General features: G+C 41.3%; 2 protein-coding genes across 8 annotated transcripts in view; one reads left to right on the top strand and one right to left on the bottom strand.

Annotated features, from left to right (window-relative positions):
• Window positions 1-7,342, top strand: part of LOC127046995 (uncharacterized) — a 441,735-nt gene extending 434,393 nt beyond the window's left edge. The window contains exon 2 of the mRNA XM_050944782.1: window positions 7,329-7,342. The gene's annotated coding sequence lies outside the window, so the exon portion shown is untranslated. The remainder of the gene's footprint in view (window positions 1-7,328) is intronic.
• Window positions 1-20,611, bottom strand: part of WDR7 (WD repeat domain 7) — a 367,588-nt gene that overhangs the window by 262,798 nt on the left and 84,179 nt on the right. For 6 of the 7 annotated variants that reach the window (XR_007773255.1, XM_050944630.1, XM_050944633.1 and 3 more), the window contains exons 15-17: window positions 11,089-11,858; window positions 10,506-10,594; window positions 4,573-4,668 (exon numbers count right to left, since the gene is read on the bottom strand). Coding sequence is in view for 6 of the 7 variants with exons in the window: in XM_050944630.1 (XP_050800587.1) it covers window positions 4,573-4,668; window positions 10,506-10,594; window positions 11,089-11,858 (955 nt within the window). In the remaining variant the exon portion in view is untranslated. The remainder of the gene's footprint in view (window positions 1-4,572; window positions 4,669-10,505; window positions 10,595-11,088; window positions 11,859-20,611) is intronic. The other variant, XM_050944631.1, reaches the window with a different exon arrangement.

Genomic DNA, 20,611 nt, shown 5'->3' with positions numbered 1-20,611 from the left:
AGTCTTTGCCGCGAAGAGGCCTTTACCATCAAATGGTAAGTCCTGAATGGTATACTGCAGCTCCGGTGGGAGGTTTGAAACCTGAAGCCATGAGATGTGCCTCATGGCAACACCCGAGGCCAAAGTCCTGGCTGCTGAGTCTGCTGCATCCAACGAGACCTGGAGGGAAGTTCTGGCCACCTTTTTCCCTTCCTCCAAGAGGGCAGCGAACTCTTGGCGGGAGTCTTGAGGGAGAAGCTCCATAAACGTACCCACCACCACCCAGGTGTTATAATTATAGCGGCTAAGCAAGGCTTGTTGATTTGCCATCCAGAGCTGTAAGGCCCCTGCAGAGTACACCTTGCGGCCAAGTAGGTTCATTCACCTAGTCTCCTTCGATTTCGGGGCTGGTGCCTGCTAGCCATGCCGTTCCCTCTCCTTAACGGACTGAACGACTAGTGAGCAAGGAGGAGGATGGAGATACAAGTAGTTGTACCCTTTAGAGGGCACCATATATTTACGCTCGACTCCCCTGGCCGCAGGAGGGATAGAGGCTGGAGACTGCCATATAGTACTGGCATTCGCCTGGATGGTCCGAATAAACGGGTAGGGCCCCTCTAGCGGGGCATCCAGCGATAGAATGTCCACTACCAGGTCCTCTACCTCCGGGACCGCCTCCATCTGGAGGTCCATATTGAGTGCTACCCTCCTTAGGAGGTCCTGATGGGCTTTCAGGTTGTTGGTGGGCACATCAGAATCGCGGTCCTGAGCATAAGAGCTGTCCATGCGGGATGACACTGATGTGTGTCTGGATGGCCATGGAGGTGCTGAAAAGCCATGGGCAGAGTCTCTGTCTTTATCAGACCTTGCCCAATTCGCACGGCGTACCAGTACCTGGAACGAGATCCGGACCTGCGGCCAGAGCAGTGCCGGGAGGTCGACCAAGATCTCGAGGTCGGGAGCAGCTACGGGAGTCACGGTGCCTGTAGCGGTGCCGGGAGTTGGAACCGTGCCGAGACTAGCGGGTCGGCAAACGGGATACCGACCGGTGCAGCACGTGCGACCGGTACCGAGGAGGAGAACAGCACCAGGACTGCAAGTGGCATCGGGAGCAAGAGTGCCGACAAGACCTGGAGTGTCTGCGGGACCGTGATCATGAACGGTGCCGCTTGGCAATGAGACCCCTCGCCGTTGGGAATGTCTCGGCGTGGAGGGAACAGTAAGCTCAACCACAGTGCATACCGGGTAGCTGTCAGGCACCGGATTCAACGGCTCTCGTGGAACTGGGATCGACGGTGCCGACGTCGTCGGTGCCTCGGCAGGTGTCAGTGCCGGGTGATCCGACTTAGACGAGCTCTCTGGCTGCGGTGCAGTTGGCATGGAAGCAGCAGGAGCAGGGAGCTCAACCACAGCGTGTGCCGGGGAGCTGTCAGGCACTGGATTCGGCGGCCCCGCGGGACCGGAATCGACAGTGCCGATGTCATCGGTGCCTCTGCAGGTGTCGGTGCCGGGCGATCCGACTTAGACGAGCTCTCTGGCTGCAGAGCAGTTGGCATGGAAGCAGGAGTCGTCTTAGGCTTTCTCGACCTCGGAGAGAGGGAGCGGTGCTGAGTCGACATCGGTGCCGGTGACGGCCGGTGCCGAGAGGCCTTGGCAGTACCGGCGTGGTCTGGTGCCGAGGAGGCGCTTCTGCCCACCGAGTGACCAGAGCTCGGTGCCGAAGGCGGAGGGGTAAGTGAAAGTCCCGCTCCTTTTTGTTCTTGGCTTAAAACCCTTGAAAATGGTGCACTTAGCTGTCAAGTGCAATTCCCAGAGGCGCTTCAAACAGGAGTCGTGCGGATCTCCTGTTGGCATCGGCTTGTGGCAGGCCGAGCCCAGTTTGAAACCCGGTGAGTCGGGCATGGGCTCCGGCACCGGGGAAGGGGCTACTCCCCGAACCCCGCTAACTATTACTAAACTAACTATGCTAGTAAAGAAAAAAAAAGTATAACTCTCTCTCTCTATATATATATATAAAAGGATTATAACTATATAACTATATACACGATAACGAACGAGAACTACGAGTAGCTAGGGAAGTGGAGGTCAGCTAAGCCGCGCTCCACTGTTCCAACGACCGACATGGGCGGTAAGAAGGAACTGAAGGGTGGCTGGGTCGGCAGGGGTATATATCCGGCGCCATAGTAGCGCCACTCCAGGGGGCGCCCAGCCAACCCACCGAGTGTTGCTAGGGTAAAAACCTTCCAACGAACATGCACGCGGCGCGCACACACCTAACTGGAATGGATATGAGCAAGCACTTGAAGAAGAATAGTATTTTTCAATTCACTTAATACAATTACTGTAGTGCAATCTCTTTATCATGATAAAGAGTGCAATCTCTTTATCATGAAAGTTGAACTTACAAACGTAGAATTATGTACAAAAAAATCTGTATTCAAAAATAAAACAATGTAAAACTTTTGAGCCTGCAAGTCCACTAAGTCCTACTTCAGCTAATGCTCAGACAAACAAGTTTGCTTACATTTGCAGGTGATAATGCTGCCCAGTTCTTGTTTAAAATGTCACCCGAAAGTGAGAACAGGCGTTTGCAGGGCACTGTTGTAGCCGGCGTCGCAAGATATTTACATACCAGATGCATTAAAGATTCATATGTCCTTTGCATGCTTCAACCACCATTCTAGAAGATGTGCATCCATGCTGATGACGGGTTCTGCTCGATAACAATCCAAAGCAGAGTGGACCAATGCATGTTTATTTTCATTATCTGAGTCAGATGCCACCAGCAGAAGGTTGATTTTCTTTTTTGGTAGTTTGGATTCTGTAGTTTCTGCATCTGAGTGTTGCTCTTTTAAGACTTCTGAAAGCATGTTCCACACCTCGTTGCTCTCAGATTTTGGATGACAATTCAAATTCTTAAACCTTGGGTTAAGTGTGTAGCTAGCTTTAGAAATCTCACACTGGTACCATCTTTGCGTTTTGTCAAAGCTGCAGTGACAGTGTTCTTAAAATGAACAACATGCTTGATCATCATCTGAGACAGCTATAACATGAAGTATATGGCAGAATGCGAGTAAAACAAAACAGTAAACACACAATTCTCCCCCAAGGAGTTCAGTCACAAATTTAATTAATACTTTTTTTTTTCTTTTCAAAACGAGCATCATCAGCATGGAAGCATGTCCTCTGGAATGGTGGCTGAAGCATGAAGGGGCATATGAATATTTAGCATATCTGGCATGTAAATACCTTGCAACGCTGGCTACAAAAGTGCCATGCGAACGCCTGTTCTCACTTTCAGGTGACATTTTAGGTTAGAAGGAGGCAGTATTATCTCCCCTAAATGTAAACAAATTTGGCTGAAGAAGAAGTAGGGCTGAGTGGATTTGTAGGCTCTAAAGTTTTAGTGTTTTGTTTTTGAGTGAAGCTATGTAACAAAAATATTCTACATTTGTAAGTTACACTTTCATGATAAAGAGTTTGCATTACAGTACTTGTATAAGGTGAATTGAAAAATACTATTTCTTTTGTTTATCACTTTACATTGCAAATATTTGTAATAAAAATAATAATATAAAATGAGCACTGTACACTTCGTATTCTGTGTTATAATATAAATCAATGTATTGGAAAATGTAGAAAAGAATCTAAAAATATTTAATAAATTTCTATTGGCAATCTATTATTTAGCAGTGTGATTTATCGCGATTAATGTTTTTAATCGTGTGAGTTAACTGTGATTAATTGACAGTCCTAATTTGTTTATTTTAAGCATCCTTTTATTTTTATTTACATCTTCACAGTTGTTCAAAATTACAGGTTTTAAGCTTTTTTTTTTTTTTCATTTTAAATTTTCACAGTTGTGCGAACGTATGTGGGGGAGGGGTCAGACAATTTAATGACAATAGATTTTGAGATTCAAAAAAAGATGAAAGTTTTATAATTGTTAAAACACAAATTGTTAACATACTATATCAAAATATACAAAGTAAATAGCCTTAAATCAAACTCAAGTTCTCAAGGAGCGTTTTACTTACTTTGCTTATCTGTACATTTTAATCATCACTGATGGAATTTTTTTCATCTTTTATGAGTGTTCAGTGAAATCGACATTTATCAACGTTTACTGATAAAAATCAAATCCTTACAAGCCAAGATACCGGGGGGAGGGAGGGGGCAGCTGGCATGGTATTATCGTGTGAGGGTCCTTCAACTTTGGAACATGCTGCCCTTCCCAGTCCAACACAGTCCTAGTTTGTCAACCTCAAAGGCATATGTGTCTTCCCTAACTGAGATACATTGAAATGATTCTGTTCTCTAAATAAGAGAGGTTTCAAATGGAAATAATGTCTATAAACAATTATCATGTTTACTTTAAATCCATGAGTTACACAAAATTCAGGAAGCATGAATTAAAACTAATCCTCGTCAAATTTTTACGCAGTATTAATGATCAAAGTTGGAGACGACAAGTTTCATTTTGCATCTCTCCGAAAACAAATGAATATGCAGACTAAAGAGTCATGTCATAACAATGATAACGACATTAGTTGTAAGTAAATGACGAGTAGATAGAAAATGTGGAGAGAATACCTTCATTTACTAAGAAACAGCTACGTAAAGTAGGAGCAGGGCCAGGGCCAGGGCCAGAGCGATCAGCTTCAGTGCTAGAAGAAACAGCAGGAGCAACTTGCAGAGGAAAGAAGAAGAAATTTAAAAAAAGAAAAAAATAGAAAAAAAAAGAAAAAAAAAGAGAAAGAGAGAGGAAAATGAAGATAGACATTTCTGAAAAACTGATTAGTGTTACTGAAAAATGAAAAAAGAAAAAACTGAGACAAACTGTGACTACATCAACTATAAAATAAAAATATTCTAGGTTTTACCAGAAGTGTAACATCAGTGACAGAAAGACATGCAGTTGCAGAAAATACAAAGATACAAACATAAACTTGCTTATTTGGAATAGACAAGACTCATTGCAAATTAAGGGATTTCAAATTTGTTTTAAAATATAGCATGAATTTCACAGTATTACACAGCACATCAAATAAATGCAGCTAAAACTCAAATCATATCTGTGAAATTAAAAAAAAAAAACAAATATGACACTTTAAAAAGATTATTCCCAAAACTAAGCGATTTGCTTTTCCTACTACTAGTTACAAAAACTAGAAACAGATACTCCTAACAAGGCATCCCATCTAATCCATCACTCTGCCAATGAAGGAGAGCTTCCTACAATTTAGTTGTTACTCTAGTTTTAAATGTCTGAAACTATTAAAACCATTTTAAAATTACACTAAATAAAGCCCTATACAAATAAACTGTAGCAGAAAACCTACACGAACATACAAAGTGTGTACCATAATACACTTAATACTATAACTACACCTGTAGAGAAGCGACTTTTAATGTAATGTTGTACAAAACTGTAACTGCTAAATTAAAGTACTTCAGGCTTTGAAATAGCCATTTTGTAATTGCATAATTTCTTAGTGCAAAGGCAGTCCAAAACTAGTAATAAACATTATAGTCCCACTAATGCTCCATGACTCAAATTATCATATGAAAAGACAGGCAAACATTATGTCACACACATTCTACAAGCAGAGGTCAATGTTAAGATTTAGAGGTCACTATTTGACACTTCCTTCCTATAGAGAAATTACCATATGTCATGCACAAGCATCTTCAAATTAATCCCTGTCCTTTATTCCATTGCAGAACAACAATAGGTTCAGGCTCCTGAATAGATTAACCATTGTCTTCTAAATGGTATGTTTGCTTTTCATGCAATGAACTTCTTTTATCACATCTGCATCAAAACTACTTTTTTCCATAATTTCCACACGAATGCATCATGATGGCACGTGTAAACTGAAAGGATAACTAGCATAAATTGCCAACCTTTTATTTTATCTAAAGAAAAATTAAATGTACTAGATATGGTAAAACAACAAACCCTGAATTTGATTTATGAGAATAAAAAGTTTAGAGAGTTTTATAAAAAATAAACTGCCAGGCAATTTACTTGGAAAAGTATCTGTTCATTTTCTTAGGCTAGCTCCCTCCAAATGTCACTATTGATATCAAATCACTGTAACTGGAAGTTACAACGGCTGGCTCAAATAGCCCAATGACATTGGACTCTAGTATTCTCAAAGTGATGGAGATCAAACATGCCACAATGTGCACTAACTTCACTTCTACTAATTGATCTTTAAAAAAAAAGAAAAGGAAAAAGAAAAGATTGCAAAAGAAATCAACGAGAAGACAAGATCCCACAAGTACCACATACAGGGATAAAGAGATAGGAAAATATTGACTTTAATCTACAAATACCATTTAGAACTGAAAGATAGTAAATAGAAATGTGGAGAAAATCAGAATTCAGCTTCCCATGAACAAATATATAAACTCTAATTTTGGAGAAAATAATAAGCATAATTAAGTTTGTAACACACACTACAATATTTAAGTTGAAAATAACTATTTAAATAAGTGAACATGCTATGCTATACAGGGATTTGACACCAATGCATAATTTCATTTTTGCAGATTACATTCTAATATAATTCAGTTCCCAACTGATGTCTTTAAACATGTTATTTACATCATAATTAGGACTGCCATTTGGAAGAAAAATGACAGGTTTTTTATTCTGAAAAGGATAACACTCATACAAAATGTATGACTTCTTTACAATCTCTACTGAGCTCTCCCTAATTTTAAAAATTGTCTTTCTTTAAGAAGGAAGGAAAGTAAATGGGTGAAAAAGGGAAGATATCTTGATCCAAGAACACTCAATGGGCAACTAATCTGGATCTTCTGTTACCATAATTTTGCCATTAAGTTCCCGTTCTCCATTAACCTTTTATCTCATCCCAACTTTGGCCCCGATCCTACAAACGCATATTTTGAGTGCATTTATGCATCCAAGTCCTGAAGCTAAACTGAGCTAAGTTCCTGTTACCTAATGAAAGTACTGGCAAATATTAATGTTTAACAAAACAATGAAGATTCACAAATGTTGCTGCCTAGCAAATTTCCTCTTCGAAGAAGAGCCCCACTCTTTGTGTGTCCAAGATGAGAATACACTCAAGAAGAATCATAGGTTATTAGGGTTGGAAGGGACCTCAGGAGATCATCTCGTCCAACCCTCTGCTCAAAGCAGGACCAATCCCCAAATGACCCTCTCAAGGATTGAACTCACAACCCTGGGTTTAGCAGGCCAATGCTCAAACCACTGAGCTTAATACCATCTTTTAGAGAAGAAATACAAATTATCCCTCGTGCCTAGTAGCTTTCCAAATGGTAAAGCAAATCCACAGCTTTTTTGATTGAGCTAGATTATAAATAGAGCAGCACAATGGCAAAAGAAATGGTTACTTACTGTAACTGTGATTCTTCAAGATGTGATGCAGACGTGTATTGCACTTAGGTGTGTGTGCACCTAGCTCACCAGAGCAGGAGAATTTTGCCTAACAGCACCTGTAGAGGGGCAGTGCTCACGCCTCCTGCTCTTAACCTCTCCCCTGGCTATATGCGGTGGCACCCCCCCCCCCCAATTTCTTTGCCTCCAAACGCCCAGAAAACTAGACTCTGATACAGAGGGGACGGATGGTGGATAATGGAATACACATCTGCATCACATCTCGAAGAACCACAGTTACAGTCAGTAACGATTCATTCTTCTTCGAGTAGATGCAGCCGTGTATTCCACTTGACTTACAAGCTGCCCACAGAAGGTGAGTCTAGGAGTCTGTTGAAACAAGGCCTCCTTCCCAACGTTTGCATCTGCTCTGGATGCTGCAGTAATGGCATAATGGTTTGTAAATGTATGTATCAACAACCATGTGGCAACCCTGCAAAAGTCCAATATCGAGACGTCACTTAAGAACACTGCTGATGTAGTTTGTACCCTCATAGAATGAGCTTTCACCTGTTTCAGATGCAGTCTTGATGCAGGAAGTTATCCACTTAGAGATTCTCTGCGAGGAAACTGCCTGTCACTTCAGAGGGTTTGCGTATGACACAAACAAACAAGGTGAAGCCCAAAAGGGTTTAGTCCTGTCAACATAAAAGGCCAGACATCATCTGACATCCAAAGTGTGAAGATGCTGCTCCTCCAGAGATGAAAGGAGCATAGGAAAAAACACAGGAAAATGTACTCCCTGGTTTAAATGAAACTGAAAGACCACTTTAGACACAAATTACAGCTGTGGCTGCATTATCACTTTGTCTTTAATGGCAGAGCCTCCTTACATGCAGTTCTCCAAAACTAGCAACACTCATGCTCTCCTTGCAGATGTTATCACCATGAGGAATGCAGTTTTTTGACATAAGACAGGAAAGAGGCAGGATGCCAGAGGCCTGAACAGAAGTCCTATGGGGCTGCTAAGAATGTGTTAAGGTCCAATAAGGGAACCAGTTCCTGCACTGGCAGATGGAGGCACAGGATTCCTTTTAAGAATCTCACCGCTGTGGCACTGGAAAACACCGATCTTCCATGAACGGGTGGATGAAAGGCTGAGATTGCTGCTACATGCACCCTCAACAAGTGAAGCTCAAGGCCTGATGACTGAACATGCAGCAAATACTTCAAGATGTTTTGGCATAGTAGCCAGCAATGGATGAACTCTGCAGACCAATGACCACATTGAAAATGTGTCCACTTTACCAAATAGGCCATTCTGGTAAAGGGTTTTCTACTACTGAGCAGAACTTGTCAAACAGCCACTGAACACTGCTCTTCTTCCTCATCCAACACGCAGCAGCCATGCCATGAGATACTGGGAGCTGAGCACAGGATGCAGAGTGCAACCATGATTCTGTATAAGCAGATTGGGATGGAGAGGAAAGGATATGGGAGGCTGAATCAACAGCACAAGGTTGGAAAACCAGCACTGCCTCAACCATGTTCCTTGTGGCAAACAGGCTGATCACTGGATACCCGATGCTGCAAAGATGACCCACAGAACACTGGACTTCAGAGACCACTCGTGATTCAGGGAAAAATTCCTGGTGAGATGGTCCACAATATGATTCTGTACCCCTGGGCAAGTGATCAACTATCAGAGAGATACTCTAATCAATGCAAAATTGACACAACCTGATCGCCTCTTGGCAGAGCATGCTGGAGCGTGCTCCTCTTTGCCTGTTCACACAATATATCACAGTGGTATTGTCGGGAAGTATGTGAACTTTATATGATCTAGGAAAGTAAGACAGGCATTGGTGATGGCCCAAAGCTCCAGGACATTGATATGCAGTGGAGCTTCCTACTCCGACCACAGGCCCTGAATTTTCAGCGACCCCAGATGTGCTCCACAACCAATCAGGGAGGTGTTGGTGAGAACAGTCCTCATTGGAAAACACCAGATGAAGGGAATGCCTTCAGATACATTCCCTTGAACTGTCCACCAGTGCAAGGAGTCCAGGATCAATGAAGGGAGGTACAGTCCTGAGCCACATGCGAAGAGGGCAAAGGTGCACCTTTGCAAATTGAATCTCCTGTATGCATGCAGATGTATGGCCTAAGAACCTCAGGCATATGTGAACCTTCATGGAAGGCTGAGAATGTAGACGGAGACAAAGGTAGCAAATTGTCCAGAAAAAGCTGGTTAGCAGAAACACTCTCAAACTCGTAGAGTCTATTAGGGTCCCAATGAACTTGATTTTCTGAGTAGGAACCAAGATTGACTTTCTGGTGTTTAGGACGAGACCCAGATGGTTGAGTAAGTAAAGTGTAATGTGTAAGTGAAAAAGGACTTCTTCCCTGGACCTGTCCCTGAGAAATCAGTCATCCAAATATGGGAAGACATGGATTTCCTTTTTCCTGAGGTACACTATCACCACGACCATACATTTGGTAAAAACCCAGGGGGCAGAAGACAGACCAAAGGGAAGGACTGTGTACTGAAAATGGCAGTGCACTATAACGAACTAGAGAAATGTTCTGGGGCTCAGGAGAATTGCCACATGGAAATAAGCAGGTCCAGAGCAGGTCCAGAGCAGCAAATCAGTCATTCTGACTCAAAGCAGGGAGGGTAGCTGATTGGGTAACCACGTGGACCCTCATGTATCTGTTATATTTGCTGAGGTTGCAGAGGTCAAGCATAGGTCTTAACCCTCCTTTGGATTTGGAAAACAGGATGTACCCTGACACCGGTGTTCTGGAGGAACTTCCTCTACCGCTCCCAAGACCAGCAAAGACATGAGCAATATCTTTTGAGAGGAGTTCCTGACAAGGGTCAGGGAAGGAGGGGGAAGAGAGTAGTGGAGTTTGGTCATCGTTTGTATGAAGCAGACAGTTAAATGTCATGTGATCACACTATGTTAACATCAGCACTTCATTATACTGATTAAAAAACACATGGATCTCAATCATACACATTTTCATATGGAAATCATAGTATTTTCTTTTTACAGCTAGAAACCAATACAATGTGATCATCACTACAGAGTAGATAGATCATTTCAGTCTAGAGCTAAAATGGCAGTTATCTCACAGGCTTTAATTTTACCTTGTTTAATTTGCCCTTGAGCTGCACTACTGGAAGCTGGTAGGGGAGCCTTCATTTTAGACAATTCTGGGGTGCCTGGCCTAGGAGGCCTAAAAATAAAATGAGACAAAACATTCAAAGCTTATTCTCCAAAAGATATTTATTCTGATTTAAGGGTCCCATTAAAAGTGTATCTCATCAAAACACTTTAGTTGCTATTAAAATTGAGGCTTATTAGCAATTCACAGATAACCCTAATTTCTCACCAAGTAGAACTGAAACATCATCAGTATAATTTCTTTAGAATTTGATAAACTATTTAAAAGTTATTAAGAAAACAATAAATAAAATATGTGAGCCTAATTCTCACTCTCTTACAACCATTCTCTGTGCTGTCACACTGGTGTAAAAAAACCCATAACAATGTATAACATAATGAATACCCATATCATGTTCATCTAGTGTGGCTGTAATAAGTGTTCAATAGCACAAAGCTATAAAGAGTAAAAATTAAATAAAACAAAAATATTGTTTTACAATAAAAGAAATCAAAAGGCAAACAGGTTATTACAAGATAAGTAAATACACTGAATCCTTTTCATACCTGATTGGACCCTTCTTCATATGGTCTCCAATAAACGTTGCATTAGTCATACTCATCAAAGTATTTGCCAAAGAGATAATAGACAGGAGATGCTGAGTAGTGACTGCACGTGATACTCCATATGTCCCCCTTCCTAGTCCCTCTGTAATGGACATTTGCCTTCCTACTTCCACACTACCATATGAAGGTTTGCCTATGGACTGGTTATATCCTGGAAGCATCAGAGACATGTGGCCTCCTCTAGATAGCAGACCAAAGGACACAGAACAGTGCGGTTTAAGCATGCCAAGACGATCAAGACAAACACCATCTAGAACTTCATTCAAACCCCAGGCATGAAGACAGGACATAAAAAGCTTTGCTGTGTCCATGGTTAGATTATATTCTAATAGGGTTAATGGTTTAGATTTGCTGGAGCGATAATCTGGGGCACTGTCTTCCCTTCTCTGTCTCACTGAGTCGTCATCCTCATCTTCATCATCAAGAAGATGTTCTTTTATGTTCTCTTTGATCGTTTCCTTGACTTGCTGGAAGAGCACTGCTGCTCGTTTGCCAGCCAGAAAAGACCCCCCTTTATCAGAACTGCCAGATGCTTTCTGTAAATTCTCTGGGGAAATGAGTGCAGTATTAGGCCTAGAGGCTTCTTCAGTCAGTAGCTGAATAATCAGAGCTTCTACATCAAAGAAGAGCACATGTATATCTGGATCTGTTAGGTTCGTCTTTATGGCTTGAACCATCAGAGAATTGTGTGAATATTTAGGCAAATTCCCCTGCAATTAAAAAAGAAAAAAAGTACTGATTAAAATGAAAATAACATCTTCACTTTATTAGTATTTTCAATCTTTCCACAAAGTTAGTTTATAAACATAAGCACCACACGTAAGAAAAGTTTGAGAACTCACGAAATTTAAAATATGTTATGCAAGTGCCAACGGAAAACATTATATGACTCCATTTAAGACACCATACACAAGAGAGGAAACATAATAGCTTTGAAATATCATTGGACGGGTTTTAGCTTAAGTACATGCAAATTTTAGTTACATAACTTCATGAATGAAATACCAATCATTAGTTCACCAGTCACTTCTCACTGGTTCTTTAGATCATGAACCCAAAAAGATAACAGCTATTCTACAAATATAAAATAAACCCATATATTCTGGTCTAAAATTCAGACCAAACAAAAAGAAAGAAAATCTTTGGCATTTCAGACACTAATAAATTTTAAAAAAACAAGGACATAATCTAGCCTACTATGCCAGTGTACGTGACCAGAAGATGAAACAAAGTAAAACAGATATTCCTTAAATTTGCATTTTTCTTCACTGTTCCACCCATCTTCCCCAAAAAACAAACACACACATTACTGATAGAGAAAAGCCAGCAGGGGTGTAAAGAAGAAAGGAATAAACAACACCAACATTGATTTCTAAGTACTATTAGAATTCCGTTTTCTTCCTGTAACCAAAGTAAACATTAATTCCTGAGGAAAACACATTTATATAGCACTTGAATACCTGCTACATCAGAAATGTGATAGTTTCCTTTTAAAATGTCATATATATAAAGGGCAATTGCTAAGCTATTATTCTTGCTGCTCAGTTTAAGCAATGGACTGCAATATCTAAGGGTCTGAGGGGGGAAAAAATAAAAGGATTGATATGTGGTCAATGGATAGCCTTTCTAAATACCCAAAATGTGGAAAAACTATGGGTGGAGTGCAGTGACTAGTTGAGTAATCAAATAAGGTGGGCTTTTTTTGGTACTTGACTGAGGTCAGCTACTGTTTCTTTTTCTTCTGAAAATGCAGTCTTTTGTTATAATTTACAGAATTGTAAGATCTGAGGGGACATGTACTTGTATCTTTGCCTTCATGTTTAAAGTAACTGTCCACTGGGAATACAAAAGTTATTTTTATAATTTAAAATTAAATACCATTACCTTGTACAAGGCTGAGAACACATAATAAGTTAACTTTAGCAGTTTTGATATCCATCAGATTGAATGGTTTGCTAGAGCGTTGCTGCATTTGGTGAGAGCTCGGCAACAGTGGGGGAGCTTTAGGTTGGATATTAGGAAAAACTATTTCACTAGGAGGGTGGTGAAACACTGGAACGGGTTACCTAGGGAGGTGGTGGAATCTCCATGCTTAGAGGTTTTTAAGGCCCAGCTTGACAAAGCCCTGACTGGAATGATTTAGACTATAACAGGGTTCAAAAAAGACCTAGATTAATTCACAGAGAATAGGTCCATCTATGACTATTAGCCAGAATGGGCAGCGATGGCATCCCTAGCCTCTGTTTCCCAGAAGCTGGAAATGAGTGACAGTGGATGGATCACTTGATGGTTACCTGTTCTGTTCATTCCCTCTGAAGCACCTGGCATTGACCACTGTCCAGGGACAGGATGTTAGGCTGGATGGACCTTTGGTTCTTATGTTCTTATGTTGTCTTTTATCATTTTTCTGTGTTAGTTCATTGGAGAGCATAGTCATGGACTGATTTCACCCACTGAAAAATAAATCCCACTGACCACACATCCCTAGTTATAACGTACCACCCCACACTAGCACCCATGCAAATCAACAATTGCAAACCATGCTTGATAGGGCTCCATCCTGAAAGAAATCTTTCCTGAACTCCCTCTTCTGGCCTTCAAATAATGCCCCTTCTCCCAACCTCACCAAGCTCATCCTCAGAAGCAAGTTCCCCACAGACCAGGACACAACTTAAAGCAGCACCAAACCCTGCCAGAACAGATGCAAAACATGCAGACATATCTTTACTACTGTGAAGATAAATAACCCCCTCAACACACCTCTCAAGATGAATGGGTTGTACTTATCACAACATGTAGTGCACCTCATCCAGTGCATCAAATGCCCCAACAAGAACTATGTGGGCAAAATCTGACAATCACTGTGCTCTCCAATGAACTCACACAGAAAAATGATAAAGACAAAAACTGAGGAAGAGCTGTGTAGTTCAAAAACTTGTCTCTTTCACAAACAGCTGGTCCAATGAAAGACAGTACCTCAACTACCTGGTCTCTCTCATATCCTGAGATCAACACAGCTACAGCACTGCAAACAACATAGAAATTGCCATATAGATCAGATTAGCACTCTGTCCAGTCTAGTCTAGTCTAGTCTAGACTAGAATAACCTGCCCTTAGTGTAAGTTTCTTCCTAACCATAGGTAAATAGTGACTGGCTTATACTCTTAAGCTCTATCTCTCTTCTAAAACAAACTGTTGTTCTATTTAATATAATGTTGGATATGCAGAGGCTGGTATCACTGATGGAGGTGGGATTGGCAACTTAGTTATATATAAGATGCTATGATAGGCAAAAACCCAGGAAAGTCTTAAAAATGAACAATATCAGATTGTATCTGAGATAATAGAAATGGGGGAGCCAGTGGAAAGATGTAAATAGCGAGGTGATGCAATCAATAATAAAGACCTTTATTATTTTTTTCCCCTCTGTTAACTAAACAGCCTTCTTTTATCCCCTACTACTCATTCCAACTAGAAGTCTTTCAATGTTTCTATCGTAAGTTCTTTTGAGGTGAAGTGATTAGAAGTGAATGAAGTATTCAAGGTGAAGGCTTAAGACCAACTTATATAATTATATTCTCAATATTATTTTCTATGCCATTCTTTATACATCCTAACATTTTGTTTGCTTTTCGACTGCCTCGGTGCACTAGGCAGGTATCTTTCTTGTGTGGTCCCCAATGAAGGCTGCATCTTTCTTTGAGTGCTTTAAATTAAATTAAAGAACTATTTAGAACCCATCGAGCTGCATGAGTGCTTTACTCCTCCAAGATGCAGTATCTAGAATTTTTCAACATTGAATTTCAGCTTCCATCGTGACGACTATGGTTGCCTATGTTTTTAGGCCCCCTTGAGTCACTCAAAGTCTTATCTAGACTAACCTAAATAATTAAATCTGCAAAATTTTGCAACTTAACTGTTCAATCCATCTCCAGACCCTTAACAAATCTGTTCAACATTAAGTCCTCACAGGGATCCAAATGCACATCATTTAACCATTGGGCAATTTGAAAACTGGCCATTTATTCCTATCTTTTTTCTCTGTCTCTTTGCTCATTTCTTCTAATCCAAGATAGTACGTCCTTTCAACTCCATGGGTACTTCATTTCCTTTAACAGCTTCTTGTGCAGGACTTTGTCACATATTTGTTGAAAACCTAGGTAATTGACATCTACTCTTTTTCCTTGCATCACCATTTTGACATGATCAGGAAATTATAGTAAATTGGAAAGGCATAATTTTCATTAACAGAAGTAATGGGAAGAGACTGTCTAGGAAGGAGTACGGCAGAAAGGGATCTAGGGGTTATAGTGGACCACAAGCTAAATATGAGTCAACAGTGTGATGCTGTTGCTAAAAAAGCAAACATGATTCTGGGATGCAATAACAGGTGTGTTGGAAGCAAGACACGAGAAGTCATTCTTTCGCTCTACTCTGCGCTGGTCAGGCCTCAGCTGGAGTAGTGTGTCCAGTTCTGGGCACCGCATTTCAAGAAAGATGTAGAGAAATTGGAGAGGGTCCAGAGAAGAGTAAAAGAATGATTAAAGGTCTAGAGAACATGACCTATGAAGGACGGCTGAAAGAATTGGGTTTGTTTAGTTTGAAAAAGAGAAGACTGAGAGAGGACATGATAACAGTTTTCAGGTATCTAAAAGGGTGTCATAAAGAGGTGAGAGAAAACTTGTTCATCTTAGCCTCTAAGGATAGAACAAGAAGCAATGGGCTTAAACTGCAGCAAGGGAGGTTTAGGTTGGACATTAGGAAAAAGTTCCTAATTGTCAGGGTGGTTAAACATTGGAATAAACTGCCTAGGGAGGTTGTGGAATCTCCACCTCTGGAGATATTTAAGAGTAGGTTAGATAAATGTCTATCAGGGATGGTCTAGACAGTATTTGGCCCTGCCAAGAGGGCAGGGGACTGGACTCGATGACCTCTCGAGGTCCCTTCCAGTCCTTGAGTCTATGAGTAATGCTGGTTTGTCCTCCATTATCTCCTGCTCTCCTAGGTGTTTTATAAAATGCTCTAATTATTGTTTCAACCATTTTAAGAGATTAGCAACTTTATTTCAGTACCAAATTCCCAAGATCATTCTAGGACCTTTTTTTAAAAGAGAAGTACATGTGCTATTCCCCCATCCAATAGTATAGTAGATTATTTTAATGAGAGTGCATATTTATGTTAGAAATTCAGCTCACGCCACACTTTAATTCCTTCAGAAGTCTTGTACAAAGATTATGAACTCCTGGTTATTTGGTGCTGTTCATCTATCAGTTTCTTTCAGAATTTCTTCTTTTGATATTTCTGTCTTTTGCAGTGCTTCATTTATTACCTGAATGAGGTCATTATCACTATAACAGATGTTCAAGAGAAGACAGACCTTATCTTCCTCAACTGCTTCCTTTACACACTGATAAGGCTTATTTGTTTTTGAGATCTTCATCTATTTACTCCACACAATTCCTCTTAACCTTTATAATTTTCAATTTACATTTTATCTGAAATACTTTGTGTTCCCTTCTACTGGCTTCAGTTGGGAAGGATTCACACTTTTTGGAGAACACTAGCTTACTTCCTGAATCAAGTTTTCTATGTTATTTAGGACCAAGTCAAGAGTATCCTCTCCTTTTGTGTGCTCCAGAACTAATGGTAAGAAGCAATCATTTAATGGGTTGAGAAATTGCTTCTATAAAGCTTGCTCAGCTGTGATATGTGGCTAGCTGGGGAGGGGGGTGTCAAAGTCATCATTATTACATTTGTATTTGATTTAGTTATATCTTTGATTTTCCTCCACAGTGCACATTTAATGTATTTTCCTGATTCAGAGGCTGGTAGTACAATGCTACTAATATATTTTTATGATGATGATTTGGAATTGGTATGCATACAGATTATCATACATGGTCCTTTCCACTTGAAATCTAATGTGATAAAATTTCTACATACTCTTTCAGATACAGTGCTATTCCCCCAACACAACCTAATGTGCGCTTCCACTATAGTTTATAATATACAACAAAATGCCCTGGTTTGACATTCCCAGTGTTTCGAAAGTGTCTATTACAAACAGTCTCCATCCAGTCTTCTTTAGCTAGGCATTCTAGCTCACCTATTGTTTTGCTTTTAAGCTTTTTGCAACAATGTATAGCTTTTATTCTTGACCACATACTTTTATTTAACTCCTTTCCTTGAGGCCCTGTTACTTCTCTGGAACGTACTTGTGATAACAAACTGGACCTTCTTCAATTCAGTTTTAAATTTCTGTTTGCTGAATATACAGTTTTGTATTAATGAGACCCCCTAGCAGATGTCTTTGGGTATGTCTATATTAGAAAAACTACAGTGGCATCGCTGCAGTGCAGATACTTACTATAGTAACAGAGGGAGTGCTTCCGTCACTATAAGAAATCCACCTCTCTGAGAGGTGTTAGCTAGGTTGACAGAAAAATACCTAGTGGTGTCTACACCAGAGCCTTATTTGGCTTAATTACATTATACAAGGCATAATTTTTTGCACAGTCCTAAGCAATCTAATTGAGCTTACCTAACTCTGTAAAGTAGACCAGCCCTTAGGGCATATCTCATAGACTTTAGGGTCAGAAGGGACCAATATGTTCATCTAGTCTGACCTCCTGCACAAAGCAGGCCACAGAACCCTACCCATCCACTTCTATAACAAACCCCTAACCTATGTCTGAGTTATTGAAGTCTTCAAATTGTGGTTTGAAGACCTCAAGCTGCAGAGAATCCACCGGCAAGTGACCCAGGCCCCACACTGCAGAGGAAGGCGAAAAACCTCCAGGGCCTCTGCCAATCTGCCCAGAGGAAAATTCCTTCCCAACCCCAAATATGGCGATCAGCTAAACCCTGAGCATGTGGGCAAGACTCACCAGCCAGCACTCAGGAAAGAATTCTCTGCAGTAACTCATATCCCATCCCATATAACATCCCATCACAGACCACTGGGCATACTTACCTGCTGATAATCAAAGATCAGTTGCCAAAATTAAGCTATCCCATCATACCATCCCTTCCATAAACTTATCAAGCTTAGTCTTAAAGCCAGATATGTCTTTTTCCCCCACTACTCCCCTTGGAAGACTGTTCCAGAACTTCACTCCTCTAATGGTTAGAAATCCTCATCTAATTTCAAGTCTAAACTTCCTAGTGTCCAGTTTATACCCATTTGTTCTTGTGCCTACATTGGTACTAAGCTTAAATAATTCCTCTCCCTCCCTAATATTAATCCCTCTGATATATTTATGAAGAGCAAGCACATCCCCCCTCAACCTTCTTTTGGTTAGGCTAAACAAGCCAAGCTCTTTGACTCTCCTTTCATAAGACAGGTTTTCCATTCCTAGGATCATCCTACATTACAAACTTCCGCCACCATAAGTTACTTCAGCATAAAGTTGCCGCAGTATGCTTGGCGCTTGTGTGTATGCATACTTGGGTCTCTGCATCCGCTCTGCAGTACTCAGCAAGAGTGCTTGTTTCAATGCACAGTGCAGTACGTCATGGGTAGGTATCCAGTGTGCAACTTGGCGCCATCCAGCACACTGACTTATGGGAAGTTTTGGCAATGCATGGTGGGGAAGAAATGAGTCATGCAGGAGTGACTTGGACAGAGGGGTCAAGTTCACATCATGCAAGTTTCTCATCCCCATAATGCCATCTCTGTACCATAATTTTTGTAAATCTCCTGAAGAACCCACAAGGGACTTATCAAGTCCTCCAACTCTGACAGAACGATGGAGCCTGCACAGCTCTGCACTATTGTCACAAGCGTTGCAAATACAGGATGCACAATCCTCCGGTATTTGCAGACCTGCAAGAAGAGCCTTGGGGAACATGACAATTTCCTGGAGGTCAGATTACTGTGGGACACAGCAAGACCCAATTAAAGACTGTTGATGGCATTCACAGCACTCCAAAACGGTGGAACACCACTTTTGGGCCTGAGAAATGAGCACCGACTGGTGGGATCGCATCATGCGCAGGCGTGTAATTATGAGCAGTGGCTGTAGAACTTTTGGATGCACAAGGCCATATTCCTGGATCGGTGTCCCAAGCTTACTCCAGCTTACTCAGGGACACTTAATCAACATCAGCATTCACTGGTCAGGGAAGGTGCATGACTCTCGGATCTTTAAGAACACTGGACTGTTCAGAAAGCTACAAGCAGAGGCTTTTTTTCCCACCTAGCAGAATACTATTGGTGATATTGAAATGCCAATAGTGATCTTATGCCTATGCCTTACTACCCTGGTCATGACACCATACACTGGCCACCTTCACAGCACCAGGAGAGATTCAGCTACTGGCTCAGTAGGTGCAGCAAGACAATTGAGTACGCTTTTGGTATACTGAAGAGGCGCTGACACAGTTTACTCACAAGATTGGATCTCAGTGAGAAAAATATGGTTTAGCTGCCTGCAGCAGCTTGCATATTTGTGAAGTACAGGGGGAAAAGTATCCATTACAGTGGAAGGGAGAGCTGGAACTGCTGTCGGCTGTATTTGAACAGCCAGATACAAGGGCTATCAGAAGAGCTCAATGTGGAGCTATACGGTTCAGGGAGGCTTTGAAAGAGCTCTAACAGCGAGCCACAGTAACGCACTGTGCTCAGCCCGGTCCTGCAGTTTGGGACTGTTAGGAGCTTTGCGGTGCTTGGTGCACATCTATGGAATGTAACAGACAATGCACCCTATTAACTTTGTGGCACTTGCTGTACATTTATGATCATTACATTGTCAGGGATTCTATGAGCTCTGTCAAAGTGTACAATCTCAAATAAGTGGGTGCTTTCAATGCCACCAGCCAGTTTGCAACATACGTTGCTACTTAATAAAGATGAATTATTTTCCAAACAACAGAGTTTTGCTATGTAATAAAATACTTCAAAAATTTTCTGTGCAAGTTAAAAGCAAATATATTAAAACCTTAACAAATTTATGTGTAATCCTTTTGGGGTTTAGCGAGGGTGGCCCCTTTAAATCTTTGCCCTGAGGGGGGAGTATGAAGGGAGGAAGAGCAACAGGATGTGTGTCTGGAGCGCCACGCAGAAGAACTACAGCAAGCAGCTCCTCACTTAGTGAAGCAGCCGAGACCCTGCCCAAAGTCTGGAGCAGCTGACCAGCAACACCCCAGGACACGAGCAGCACTGTGCGAAGGAAAAATCACCTGAGAAGGACAAACCAGAGCTGCCCAGAACTGTATGAGGCAGTGAGTACTGGGGTTTGTGACCTTGCATTGGCAGTAAGAAGGGAGGCTGTAGCTAGCTAAGTGGGTTTGCAGAAAGCGGCAGAAGAGGGCACAAGAGGGGTTTGTTGGGGAAAGTTTAGTGGTGCCAAAGACAACCAGGAACACCCAAGACTCACCACCAGACTGGAACTTTGCCCAGGACTCCTGAACTCTGAATGCAAACGCATGGCTTGGTGTTTTCCCTTTCAGACAGTGATACCAC

Source organism: Gopherus flavomarginatus, chromosome 3, assembly GCF_025201925.1.
Source record: "Gopherus flavomarginatus isolate rGopFla2 chromosome 3, rGopFla2.mat.asm, whole genome shotgun sequence".
In the NCBI taxonomy this organism is placed as follows: Eukaryota; Metazoa; Chordata; order Testudines; family Testudinidae; genus Gopherus; species Gopherus flavomarginatus.
The sequence above is the reverse complement of the archived record's forward strand: the minus strand, read 5'-3'. Positions and strand labels throughout refer to the sequence as shown.